The sequence below is a fragment of the Eutrigla gurnardus genome (assembly GCF_963514095.1).
Source record: "Eutrigla gurnardus genome assembly, chromosome: 12".
In the NCBI taxonomy this organism is placed as follows: Eukaryota; Metazoa; Chordata; class Actinopteri; order Perciformes; family Triglidae; genus Eutrigla; species Eutrigla gurnardus.
This window is the reverse complement of record NC_139926.1, coordinates 18,063,210-18,077,475: the sequence shown is the minus strand read 5'-3', so window position 1 is coordinate 18,077,475 and position 14,266 is coordinate 18,063,210. Positions and strand designations below refer to the sequence as shown.

Below are 14,266 nucleotides of genomic sequence, written 5' to 3'. Positions count from 1 at the left end.
CCATCTGGGACCTCCAGACTCCAATGGGATTGGTCGAACTGTACTTTGAATCCAGAAATTGCAATAGGCTGAGCTGACTCTGAGTCTCAACAAATAGCAACTCAGACTCTGGACACTCTCTCTCTCTTTTCTCCTGGGCTTTGACTGGAGGGGTTGAACCCCCTCCAAGCAGCAGAACCAAGCCAAGAAATCTGGCAGTTGAAGCCTGCTTCAGGCCTCCAAGCAACTGCTATGAAGGCCCAGCACATTCTGGCCTTCTCTAAAGTCTTCACGTACAATGTGTCATCTCACAATGTGATGATTAAAATAAGGTTTAATCCCCAGTGACTCTCACACTGATTCTTAGGGCCTTTGTGTAGCTCCAAATTACCTTGTTTCTGTTCTGTGTGAATTTAACTTTTTTCCCCTTTATCAACTCACAAAACTTTCATTTTAAGGGTGAGTAAGTGTGGGTACTTTTTTTTTCATGGTGTGTGGTTTGCGTAAGGCACACTTCTATTTCCTGCGATTGTCCCGACTTGAGCTGTAATTGGTAAGTCTCCTGTCTCATGTTACATTTTCTAAAGCCTGAGGTGCAGAAGTCCAGTTCTCCCTCATTTGCAACATTTGACAGCCCCAAACACTGCCTTCCCTAATTAAATAGTATGAACAAGAATAAAAAAACATTTGACATGATCCTCGTTCAATAAATACATACAGGCCACTAGAAATAAAATTGGTAATATTTTATTGCTGATTTTGGTCAATTGTCACTAAAATTATCCACTAGACATAAATAATTGCCCTGGGTGCGACAGTGAAGGCATACAATATGGTGTATTTTTATTTTGTGAGTGTCAACATCATGTATGCTTAAAATAATGAAGTGCCAAAGTTCTTAACATGCTGAAAACAAGACATTTTACTCCTACATGAGATGATTAAATTACTTTCACCTTAACTTGGCTGGATGGAACAAATTACTCTCCCTCATTGGATGGATCATAACCCTAAAATTTATGATTTTGCCAAAATTGAATTATCTTTCAAATAACCTCAGTTACACCTCCATCAGAGTGATTCATTAATTAAGCCACTTCATTATATTGGAAAAGTATGCCCTCTTCAGTACAGCTATCCAGTAAGGCTGCAAAGTTGATTTTATTTAATATCTGCTCAGTTACAATATGTAAGATATTTGACAACAGACACAAACCAGGGACATTTTTAAATATTTTTAATGAGCGTGCCAAGGTTTTAATTTAAAATATTTTGAGAATTTCAGTTAGCTTCATAATTCAAGGTAAATGAATGTGTTAAAGTAATCTTAGTAGTTAATTGCATTGGTAGCATGGTAGCCACGCCCTAAAGCATATCCTGCTTTGTCTATTTTACTCTAATGGGATCATAATCTACAAAAGGGACATAACTCTTAAAGTATTTTCATAATTTCGTATTAATGTGTGTGCTTCTGTTTGCTTGGGAATCAATTAAAATAACACCAACAACAAGTAAAAAGTTCATGTGAGATATTTTCCAGTCATGCCTTTCTTAATGTTTCTCTGAGGCTGCATTAAAATTATGTAACATTTGGGCACAAAGATGCATAATAACAATCCAAAACTGGAGGCTTAAATCGAGAATATTTCCACAGCCACGGCGAACTTCCCAGGAGGACTGACATACGCCGGGATGAAGGAGATCCACACGGCCCAGAAGATCAGCATGCTGAAAGTGATGAGCTTCGCCTTGTTGAAGGTATCCGGCAGCTTGCGTCCAAGGAACACCAGGAGGAGGCAAACGAGGGCCAGCAGACCGATGTAGCCCAGGACCAGATAAAATCCAGGAGGCCATGGCTCCTTACACTCCACAACCATCTATGTATGTCCAACAATATATGAATACAGATCAATCAATACGTATTGCACAATTTGCAACACGGTGTGAAATAACGGTTTGTTTGCTTGCTTCCTGTCCGTTATTGATATTAAAGCCCCAATGTGTAGGCAGGATTTGAACATTTCTGATTTTGGCATCACTTAATGGTAGTACCAGTGTCATTCTCACCTTTCCAGTTGAGGTTTGGTAGTTTGGGTTCTTGAATGGGAAGGGAGGTGTGCCGGTAGCTGTGCTGTGGTTTAGGAGCTACATAATGCAAAGGGAAAAGCCCTCCGATCACAATACCCCCTCCCGACTGCAGGGCCAGAGGCTCGCCAGGTCTGCCAGTCTCACACAGTGAGGTAAGCTAGAGCTGACCTGACCTAGACCACCTGGTCTCTTTCACCACCACTCTCTCTTAATGTAGTTCTGCCCTTTCCATGTCTGACAACGCTGGACAAAGTAGGCTTAATGAGGCCCAAAGAGGTAGCCAGGTAGGTGCCCTGACAGCAGTGTGTTGCCACGTCAACACCCACCCCATGAAGACCAGAAGATGATGGTCCTCCAAATATTCTCTCAAAGACTAAAGCGCTCAAGTATATAAAAACAGGGATGTTTGCTTCGTTCCGTGGGTCATATGACTCATCGATGGCTCGACTAATGAGATGCAGTGTTAGTTTTCACCCGAGCAAGCTGGAATTCAGTGTGGAAGTGTAAAGGCTTGTAATCCCTTTATTATAGAACTCAGAAGATGGCTTGGTAGTCTGCTGCCCACTACTGGACATCATGTGGTAAAGGTAGTGTACATGTTAGAAGGTTGCATACATGCTTACGGCTGATTTGCAGCTCGGCGTTGTTTAGTCTGCAATGTGCAGAATTACATCGCATAATTTGATGTCCTTGGTTAGGACACCTAACCCCAGATTGACGATGTGTGTGAATGTGTGTGTGTGTGTGATTGAGTATAAGATCCTGATGGGAAAGTGTCAACAGGTGGAAGGTGGAGGGCAGTTACGGGGGCATTTGTTGTTGTTTTTTGTGCTCTTCCTCTATCTAACGACCCGTTTTCTCCTCCCTTTGCCAATCTTGTGAATTACAGAGACGGTTTCATCTCAACAGGACGCTCAAGGCTGAAGATGTGGGATGTTTGAGGTGCAGCGGGCTTTCCCTGCTTTCCTTCACCACAGAGACAAATCAGCCCCTGCCCCTATTGTACAGCTTTATGCACTACATTCCAAGCCATTAGATAATAGAATCATGATAAATAATTTGTTGGAAATCCATCAAATCAAATTTCATTATTCTAAAACAATAAGCTAACATTTAATGTTAACATGTAAAATAATGTTCCCCCATGTACAGATATCCATCCATCCATCCATTTTCTACCGCTTATCCTGTATTCAGGGTCACGGGGATGTACAGATATATGCATTATTTTTCAAGCCATTTGATAATAGAATAAATAATTTGGGAATTAAATGATTGTTTTGTTCTTTGTGTTCTCCAACTGTATTCATCATTCTGAAACAAACGCCAAAAATTAATGATGGATGTTCACCTACAATTATGTTTTTTTTTTTTTTTTAACATCCATATGTATGGTAGGAATTTAGTGTTAATATTGGTGATGTTTAGAACCCTGGCTGTCAAACTGTTAAATCAGTTGTTAAATCTGTCAACTAATCAATTAATATAAAAGGAGATGATTAAACTAATCCATATATATTCATAATGGCTGATGGGTTATGTTTGTAGTGTTCAGTTGTCACATGTTGCACATTTTCATGCATTTCAGAAAAATAATTCTGATAATAAACTGATGTTTGAACTTTTCCTGGTTGTGAACTGATTTTTTCTGCACACTGTTAAATGTGAGGACGGTGTTCATGTTTTTATAAAAGACAAAGGAATCGATTTATATTTATTTATTTATTCAGTCTTTGCTGTACTTTCAACCCAAGTATTTGTAAAATAAGACATGACATTAGAATTCAGAAAATGTTGAATGTGAAGAAAAGCTTAAAATGTAAATCAAGGTGCAGACTGTACATAATAGATATTATAGTGTATACTTTTTGTTAAAAATCCACAATTGCCATCTCAACTCTTTCCAAATGTCCTGTTTTCAGGCTTGATTTTTTTTCATTAAATATTTCCTGGTGTTTTTCTCTGGCTTGAACAATATGATGAAAGACTTTGGTGCAAATAAACACAGTATGAGTCCAAAACTGGAGGCCAAAATGGCAAATATCTCCACGGCTGACGGAGATCCACACCGAACAGAAGATCAGCATGCTGAAGGTGATGAGCTCGGCTTCGTTGAAATCGTCGGGTAACTTCCGAACTAAGACGGCTAAGTGCAGCAGAAGACGGCCGGGAGGCCGATGTACCCGAGAAAGCGGACTGCCGAGCCAAACGCACACTCCAGGATGATCCTCTCATTATATATGCTCAGGTTCTTCATCGGAAACGGTGGACTAACGACCAGCCAAGCGGTGCAAATCACAACTTGAATGAAGGTGAAAGACACAACGGGCATTCTCTGCTGTGGAGGACCGAACAACTTCATGACGTCACGACCCGGGAGCGTGGCCTTGAAGGCCATCAGCACCACAATGGTTTTCCCCAGGATACAGGACATGCAGAGGACGAAGGTGACGCCGCACGCTGTGTGTTGCAGCATGCAGGACCAGTTGGAGGGCCGGCCGATGAAGGTCAGAGAGAGGAGGCTTTAGGAGGAAGCACAGAGTCAGGGAGAAGAGCTGCAGGAAGCTCAGCTCCGGGTTGTTGGCCCGGACGATCGGCGGCGACCTGTGGCGATAAAACACGGCCGCTGTCAGGATGGCGAAACAGGAACTGACAACGGAGAATACAGCCAGGACGGTTCCCAGGACCTCGCCGAAGGACAGGAACTCTAGCAGCTTCAGTAAACGGGTATCTCTCTCGGCGTTGGGCCAGAACTCCTCGGGGCAAGCGGAGCAATCGGGAGAATATAAAGAATCAAAGACTTTAACAACTGCTGTGTGTGTGTGTGTGTGTGTGTGTGTGTGTGTGTGCAGTGACATTATATTTCAGAAGTTTCACAATATTAAAATATATCCTTATATTATCCTTAGCATAACTTGCAGAAGTTACTATATTCAACTATTCAGGATCCCTGTGGTTGTGCTGTATACATTTTTTTTCATAGTCTATGGACTCTTGGACTTATGCTCCACACAATCCTTCTAGTATGCCGATGCCTCCATCTCATGGTTTTAAGCAGTACTGCACGCTGTGTGCTACAGCTATGAAGCTCCTCTATACGGTAGAAGTTAACACGTGGTTCCATCCATTGTCTACTGCTTATCCTGTATTCAGGGTCGCGGGGGGGCTGGAGCCGATCCCAGCTGTCTAACGCGTGGTTAATATTGTGAATTCAAACAAAAACACTTGCCACCAAAAAATCTGATGTCTCTTAAGTGAAAAAGAAACAAATAACACCTGACCTGCTGAACAGGAATTTGGCCCTATGTTGGATAGCATTCAATGTGTTACCTACGGCCTCTACACCGTATAGGTGTAGAGGCATCTTTCTAAAGCCTCTACACCGTATAGGTGTAGAGGCATCTTTCTAAAGCCTGCAAAAATAACCTTGTGATGTCATCAGTGTTGGTTCTGCGTTTCCTCTTGTGCTCAGGCAGCTGCCAACATTACCTTTGTTGAACATCACAGCTTTGTTAATGCTAAGGAACTGTTATCAGCACCGGCATCTCTATCGAAAATATGTCATATGATTGCTCTTTTGCACCCTTGCTCCAACCCTTCCTTTATTAGTTAATGAAAAGCCTGTTAAATAAAAATGTAAATACAATTACTTTCAATTTCAACTGTTTTTGCATCCTAACTGAAACGTTACATCATACAAAACAGAGGAACAGATTATATGTCTGTATTTATTTTCATCAGAACACAATTTTAATCATTGTAGCAGTAGTTTTCATACTTTTTGAAAAGATCATGACTCGTGAGACTGTTTTATAAATCATTTCATCAAAGTTGTTTGTAAAAAAATTAAATAAGTTACTTGAACTAAAGCATCTATAATATTACAATATACTGGTAGTATAATAGTAATCATAATAATCATAATCGTAATGATACTTCTATATGACTTTGAACCTTTTTCATTTCTATAATCATAAATCTTTCGGTTTCACACACACAGAACCACAACCTTTCACAATAAGGTTGCAAAGCTGAGGACGATTCTATTGGTTAAACCTCAACACATTCTCTTTTAACATCAATGATTTCAGAGGCTCAAAAATAAAAATAAAAAAGAATTAGAAGAAGAAGAAAGTAACAGCATGACATCAACTTAAAATACACAAGGAAATCTGGACGCAAAGACATACATTATTCAGCATACTAGGGAACGTATTTACAACCAAAAAAAATGGGCTTCTGCATAGATCCACAGGATAGAGAACGGAACTATTGTGAAAACAGAGAGAGGCTGAGAGGGAGTAGAGGAGGGCAATATTTGTGTACATACCATTTGGTGGTGGGTGCACTGGGAGTTAAGGGGCATACATATTCTAGGTATATGTGCAGGGGAATAAAGACTAAATTAATTTTTGTAAGTTGGTGCGTTATGGAATGTGACAGACCATACCCTACGACTGCTACAGAGCATCGTAGGGGATCTCTGCTGAACCTATAGGACCCTACACAGTTCATTCTCAGCATAATGCAGTAAAAAGTGACAAACCAAAGCACACAAAAGAAATGTTTTAATTATCACAGCAGAGGAACTGTTGTGTGCATGCCTGCATTACCAACAAAAGTCAAGAGATTTACATCAGCCAAATCTAATTCTATTATTATCTGGAAGAAACCTTGCATGCAAGGTCCATCCTTGGTGCCAACGTGTCTGAAGCGGCATGAAGGACAACTCATATGCGCAGCATTCGCACCCATGCAGTCACAGTGAGGATGCATCTCTGCATTTAAAGCAGACATGGTTTGTTGTACATGTCCAGCAGATTGGCTTGTGGTGGCTGTTACATCACAGCGTGAACTGCTGACATGGTAGGCAGAATGAAGGCCTACATGTTTATGGTGAGGGTTTGTTTGAGGCGTATGAGATGCAATCTGTATATTGCTAACATGGCACATTTCTCCGACACCGATGGACCCTGTTTTTCTCCTGTTGCCCATTACGTTTTGATCATGGAAAGCAGCGTGTCATATCGGATTTGAATTGGGTTTCTTGTATGCGATACAAAGTATGCTTTGGCACAAACTTAAGGGAATTATCAACTTCCTTTTTGACGACCTTCTGTGCACATATCTTTTCAAACAAGGGTTGAGGGAATATTCTATTAGGGAAGTGCCAGGAAAAAATAGATCTATGCCAACCACGTTACTAATCCCATTGCGTTTCTTGACAAAACTCACCCAGTAAAGCATTCAAGCGCTAGGATTGGTCAGGAATCAACGCTTGCAGAAGTACTGGTAACCTGATTTGTTCAAGTCCTAAGCCCTGACCAATGGACTTTCCTGACCCTAACTACCCAAGGTCAATGCTGAACCTTAACCAATCATCTTTGTCCACAACTAATTACACAGGGCAGGTCTTTCCGGGGACAGGTCAATGGTTTAATACTACAGACTCCTGCAGTGAATAATGAGACAACTAAGGGAGCTGGTCCCTGCGGGTCTAAAGACAGTTTGCCACACCTGTCCTGCAGGCCCCAAGGTCATAGCAACGCTAATGAGCTCTCCAGAGAACAGACAGCAATTAGCGACACACTCACTCTCTCTCTCACACACACACACACACACACAAAATACACTTTTACCCACATGCCTATAACCTATTCCTCCGGAGCTGGGCCTTCCTGAAACCCATGTATATGACAGTCCTTGTGTGATAGGTCTTCAGCAGCAGTAGAAATATAAAAGAATACAAATATCTCCATCTACTGGTGACCGATAAAATAGCAGCATTTTTCTATCACTGACTGCGGTCATCTGTGATGGGCATGAATGACAAATGAGTAGTTATGTATTTGATGCAAGCAGGAATGGTAATGTCTGGAGTGTTGCAGGGTCCAAACAGAAGAAGTGTCAAAATGAGTAAATATAGCCTACTGGTGATATAGACATGATGAATGATGAATTTTAAATCCTCATATAAGCTGTGTAATAACATTCTTGACATCAGATATCATATTGGACATCTCATTTGAGTAATTGACATACTTTAGAGTGGAAAAGAATGGATTCAACAACATCTGTTTATCTTCGAAAAACCTGATCTCGCAACCTTGTTCGTTGAAGAGACAAAAAGAAGATGTAGAAACTGAAGAAGAAGTCAGCCCTTAAGGTCACACCGTTCCTTTCTTTTCACACGCTGGTCAACATTTAAAAAATAAACATAAGTCTCAGCTGACTTGGACGATTATCAGATGCTTACACAAACAGTGACCGCTCCTCTCTCTGGATTTGTTCATGTTCCTGCTCTACAGCGACATCCAGTGGAGCGCCTCTGTACTGCAGGCACACGAGTTTGGAAAGAAACAGGATATGAGCCATGTTTTACCCTTTGTCTGCCAATGATTTGATTAGGATGTACATGTTGTTAAGTGTGTCTGACGGTGTCGATGAGATCTGTGTGGTATTTCTTAATAAGCCCTTTACTTAATGAGACATTATTTTGATGTTTTGAGGAGAAAAGTACAAGACAGTGGGCATGCTACAGGAACTGATTTGGGATCAGATGAAGAGTGCTGAGTTGGGGGGCTGAGTACAATCAACAAAAGAAGGACAAACCTTGCAGAGAGCCTCCACATGCAGTTCATGAAAAATAAATTACACATTTGGATTCAACAGACATAAACTGACCATTTTGAACAAATTGTCTGTGATACGTAGAGTGTCGTTCTATATGTACCGTGTGGCCAAGGAGCGGGGTTATAGTGTAGGCTAACATACCTATTGGTGGACAGGGTGGATTTTCCTTCACGCTACTGCAGGTAGCATGCTACCTTTCCTAGTAAGACGTTGACATTGTATCTTCATAATACCTGCATGAGAGTTGCAGTGTACCAATCATAAAAGTCCTTAAAGGTAACATCCAGTCATCATGTTTTCTGTGAATAAAAAGGCCTGAGGTTAAAATTACTGTATCAGTATTGGTTCAGGGACAAACTCTAAATTGAGTTTTGTTTCCAAGAAGTGATGAACAGCAAGGAGAAGGAAAATATCCAAGGCTCTTGAGGAAGAGGAGACAATGGACCCTTAAGTAACTATAGTTTTTATGTTGGGGACATTGTTTTGACTGGATAGTACCTTTAACATCTAAAATAACAAACACTTTTTTAAGAAATCTGGAATAATACATATTGACCCAATGCTTTAATCCCCATGTCAGTTAACTCTGCTGCACAATGTTGCAAGAAAGAAAGTGGCCACAATCTGAATACAGTTTTAATAAAACGGCTGAAAAATTGTCTTTGGTTAAGGCAAGCTTAACACAGTTTCATGTTTTGTTCTATGAGATACAATAAGCTTATCTGTGCTTTTTTCAGCTTCCTGTGCAGTAATTTAAAATGTAAGATGAAATGCAACATGTTCATGCTATTACAAGGCATTTAATAGCTAAGTTATTCATAATATTTTTAGTATAATTAAAGATAATGAACCAAAAATGACCATCACAATGTTAAGATTCCCTGACCCTCCTAATTTTGTCAGCGTGTTAACTAAAAGTTTTGTACAGGTCTTTGGTATCTAATCATGTTCCTCAGCATCGTCTTTCATTCATATTCATTCAAAACACGGCAGAGTGAAACCTGGGCCATGCAAATCCTGATGCTTTAGTTTAGCATCTTTCGAGATCGTTCAACACATAATAAGCAGCCTTGTCAGAAAATCCGGATGCCAATTAAAATTATCTTTATTTTAAACTATAAGGTTAATTACATTTTTTTTTTGGCTCAGCCTTATCATATTCTAAAGTCAAAATTACCATTCTGGTTTAATATAGCTTAGGTAATAATTTTGTAGTTTTGGACCATAAGTTTTATTGATAATGATAACATCATCACTATTAATTATAACTCAACAAAGTAGCTGTTGAGTTTTCCTACAATGACTGCCAGATGACATTGATTATAATATAAACAAGCTACCACTAAAAATCATAGTATTTACTGTAAAACACTGAAACTGAGTGTAGCCTAAATGTATTCAAATAAGAAACTGGTCATGTCTCTTCCCCAGTCAGACTTCATTTTATCAGTGTCGTCCCTTTATCGGAAAGCATTACACATAGTGAATATAGTGCCTCGATCAAAACTATAAAAGAGGCCTGAAGTTGTAATACAATTGAGATACCAATGTTGGTGACATTAGAAGGAATTCATGCTGTTTGTTCTGATGGGTTTCGCAGTTGAGCCAGGTGTTAGCGCTTCACTGACGCCAATTACAGAAATGATTTGATCCTTTAAAACAGTGATAATAGATTATCTCACCAAACAAAGTGTTGTGGAAAACCATAAACCTGTGTTAAACACAGCGCCTATTATGGACACCAGAACCATATTCAAACCCCAGTGAATTTTTAATGGGATTGTGGCCAACAAACCAGCATGGCAGAGCTAAGTGACATCTGGGTGGGTGGGGTTTGGGGGGTGGGGGGCTCCATAAAAACATCATCGCTGCACCAGCCGGTTAGCTAGACTTTCGGGGTCTGTGTCAGCAACACACAACTCACTCTTTCATACACACACATACACACACATGTGCAAATAAATGCATACAAGCACGCACACGGTAAATCTAGAAACACAAACTATTGGCCACACACTCACACACGCACGCACACACAAACTTGCAGCTAATTATAATTTTTTTTATACATTATCTGTCTTAGTTAGAGAACACATTTTCTTCCTGTATGAGAGAACCAGAAACAAACACAAAGGATGAACATTTGAAAGAGAATATGATTGTGTTATTCCATAGTCAGCCAGTGCAACAGAAACCAATAATTGGAACACAGTGTAAAAAAGCGTAGTGAGAGAAACTCAGCCATGGGGAAGCCAACCTTCCCACTCAACAAAGGCTGTGGCATTGTCCCCTTTCTATCTAAGGGACTGGTTGGGTCCCTTAGTATGTCTATTTGTTTACTTATTTATTTGTTTTGATTGATTTGTGTGTCTTTCATCTCAAAGCGTCCCACATCTTTCCATTCGAGCAATGCAGAATGTCCACAGGCACACAGCTCCAGCCGTTTCGCACAACTGTGGCTGTATATTTCCACATTGGTTGCCATGGTGAGGGGAATCCCCCACCCCAACAACCTCACCTCCTCCTGGCAGCTCCATCACTCCTCGTTGGCAGGGCTCTCCTCCAGAGGCGTGATGGCGGGGAGGCCCAGTCCTGTTGCATTGTGGGATGCAGTGAGGCTGGCAACAGTGTGTAGGAGGACGAGGACCAGCAGGCAGAGTTTGAGCCGGCTGTTACACAGTCTGCAGGCTGCCGAGGAGCTGAGGGAGGTACGGTGCTGGCACGGCGGGTGAGTTCTTTTCAGGGTCCCCCGGGAACGGTTGTCCACTTTCAAGTCCCACCGCACGTCACAGCACTCTGCATCCGGGTCAGCACCTGATGGATAGTCCTCCAGCAGCCCTGGGGGTTGTTTTGGGGTCAGGGTGGTGATGGAGATATAAACAGTTAGCTCACACATTGTCTCAAAGATGCTGCATGTAGCACTTTTTTTAAATATAAATCCTGCTTCCTGTCACAAACAGGATCTCACTGCTTGTCCAGCTTCCCAAGTGCTGTGTTGAGGACCAAACGACATAAAAGACAATAACAACAGACCTCAATAAAAATACATTTCTATGAACTTGAACATTGAAAGCAGCGTGGCCAAGATACAATGTAAGAAAACACAACTAATGGGAATAAACAGATACACATTGTAACCTAATTTTCCAACACAACCCCTAAAATATATTTTGTTTCAACTCCATTCTGTTGGGTATTGTTGATTTGAAGGCTTTCTTTCATTTGCAGTTTGAGCTAAAACTCTGAGTAGTCAACTGACAGAAAATTACAAGAATAGAATCATTTTTATAATCAGTAATCACTTCTCAAGCAAAACATGCAAACAATCCAATGGTTACAGCTTCTCAAATATAAATATTGTTTGTATTGTATGATAAGCAAAGGACAATAGTGGTAGAAAAAGCCCTTTGTCAGTATTTGAAGTGTCTAAATGTGATGTATGGGATTTTATCTGGATGGAGACGATGTTTTCTTGTTTGTTTTGTTTTGTTCATTTCATGTCTTTTCTTAAGCTGTAGTCACTCAGCTGCTTCACAACCAGGTTGTAATGAATGTGTGAATTCTTTCTTCATGCTGATGCACTCCTGATGCCTCCTTTCCATATTACGCAGCATCCTAATTGAATTACTAATTGCTTAGCTTTGGAATTAGGTCTAGAAGTGCTTTTCACATATATATATTGTATCAAATTTGTCAAGAAATACACAGTATTTTGTGCTTCTTTAAGAAACATGTTGAGCATGGTCCAAATACAGTTTACTGACACTCTGACATTACAAGGAAAGGTGGTTTGTCACAGGATTTGTGTGCATGCTATTGTGAGGCGTGAACTCTGACTAAGTGTGTGCCCACTCAGCACAGTTTGACTGTCAACAGCTTAATTGTGACAAGAGGAACCATGTCATTACTGTAGGTTTGTGACACATCTGCATTTAGAGCGACCACGTTGGCAGAGTAATTGACAAAATGAACACACATGCGCAAACATGCAGAATTGAAATACGTATCTGCTGCAACAGCTGCTGTCATCTGACTTATACTTATTCACCCAAATATTTGGTTTGCCTTGCCCAGTATCAGCTTGCCTTCCCAAAGCATGATGTCTATCTTTACTATAAATAGGAGACTAATAACTATCACTATATATGACCTTTTTTTGATGGAAGGAGTGGACCTGGAGCTGAGAGTCACAGACAGACCAGGAAAACCAGGAACTTTTTAGAGATGGTCAAAGTTTTGGTTTTGGTCTCTTGTTGATCGTAGCAAAAATATAGAATATTGCCAGCCTTATTCTTTAACTTCAAAGAGCAACAAAAGCATCCTTGTTTCGTATTCATCACAAATACATATATGATATTGAATGATCGATAGAAAAATGTACATAAAAACACCAAACCTGATGCTCACGGTGGTCACCAGAGGGCAGCATCAACATGTGATGTAAATGTGTGCCTTTGTATGAATCATGTTGTGGCACAAAAATCTGCAGACAGTAATATTGAGTCCAGACCTCTCATGTATGTGGAGACAAAAATCTGGTCCTGGTTAACCATTATATAGGATTCAGATTTGTGTGTGTGTGTGTGTGTGTGTTCCCATCCAGGGCTGGAAAGAAGCACCGCATTCACTAACAACACTGACCCACAGGGTGCTATTAGCTGTTCATTCCTAACAGAAAACACAGACTTATTGACACAGTGCTCCATTGTACAGATGCATCTGTGGTGCTGTGAGTAATTGGCAAGAATTTGTTGTTGTGGTGTACCACCCTGTTAGCCTGGTGATTAAACAGAACATCCTGTAACTGTAAAGTCACAAGTGTGTGACCATCAGATGTTGTGTGTCCTATTGAAGTATCACTGAGCAAGACGCTCACTATGTCCTCACTATGTGTTGGAAACAAACAGAAGGATGCATAACCTGTCAGATTTTTTGTTTGTACCTGTGCATATAAAACTGGGGCTGCCTCCATGAATGAGATCATCATTGTCGGGCAGGACGAAGGGGCACCGCTGCTGCACCTCCAGGCAGTACTGACCACAGGGGATTCGCTTACTGCAGTGCATCTGGGTGGTCTGGAAGTACTGAGAACACAGCCAGGGCTTATAAACCATCTAGGTGGGAGACAGAGAGGTGAGGGCAGGGGAGAGAGAAAGACAGGTGGAGGGGGTGCAGAGAGAGGATATTGATGAGTTAGGGAGGGTTGCATTGGATGAAAGGCGTACACACACATGCAGACTCTCACGTGAACGTGCATCATCGATGACCTCTACAGTTATTGATTCAAACTGAGCTGATATCCTGGTGATCCTGATATCCGCTGTTGTTGTGGCTGTTGCTGGGCAGTCATCACTTTGTCAGTCAACATACAGTATTATCCAACCTCCTCTTAAGAACAACTGAGGATGAATGGGTAGCCTACTGCCCATTTGAAATGCCTACTTTGAAATGCAGTGATCCTAAAATACACTAAAATATTTCCTGTAACCTGTTTTAGATTTTAAATTCAACGTTTATGCTGTAATCCTAATTTTAGCATATTGGTTCCCCCATGACTGTTATAATA

The 14,266-nt window shown here is 40.8% G+C and overlaps 1 protein-coding gene across 1 annotated transcript in view; it reads right to left on the bottom strand.

Moving 5' to 3' along the window:
- Positions 1-10,761: 10,761 nt before the first annotated feature.
- Positions 10,762-14,266, bottom strand: part of nalf1b (NALCN channel auxiliary factor 1b) — a 64,962-nt gene continuing 61,457 nt past the window's right edge. Inside the window, exons 2-3 of the mRNA XM_084023331.1 lie at positions 13,643-13,814; positions 10,762-11,538 (exon numbers count right to left, since the gene is read on the bottom strand). Coding sequence (XP_083879457.1) covers positions 11,237-11,538; positions 13,643-13,814 — 474 coding nt within the window. The 3' untranslated portion in view covers positions 10,762-11,236. The remainder of the gene's footprint in view (positions 11,539-13,642; positions 13,815-14,266) is intronic.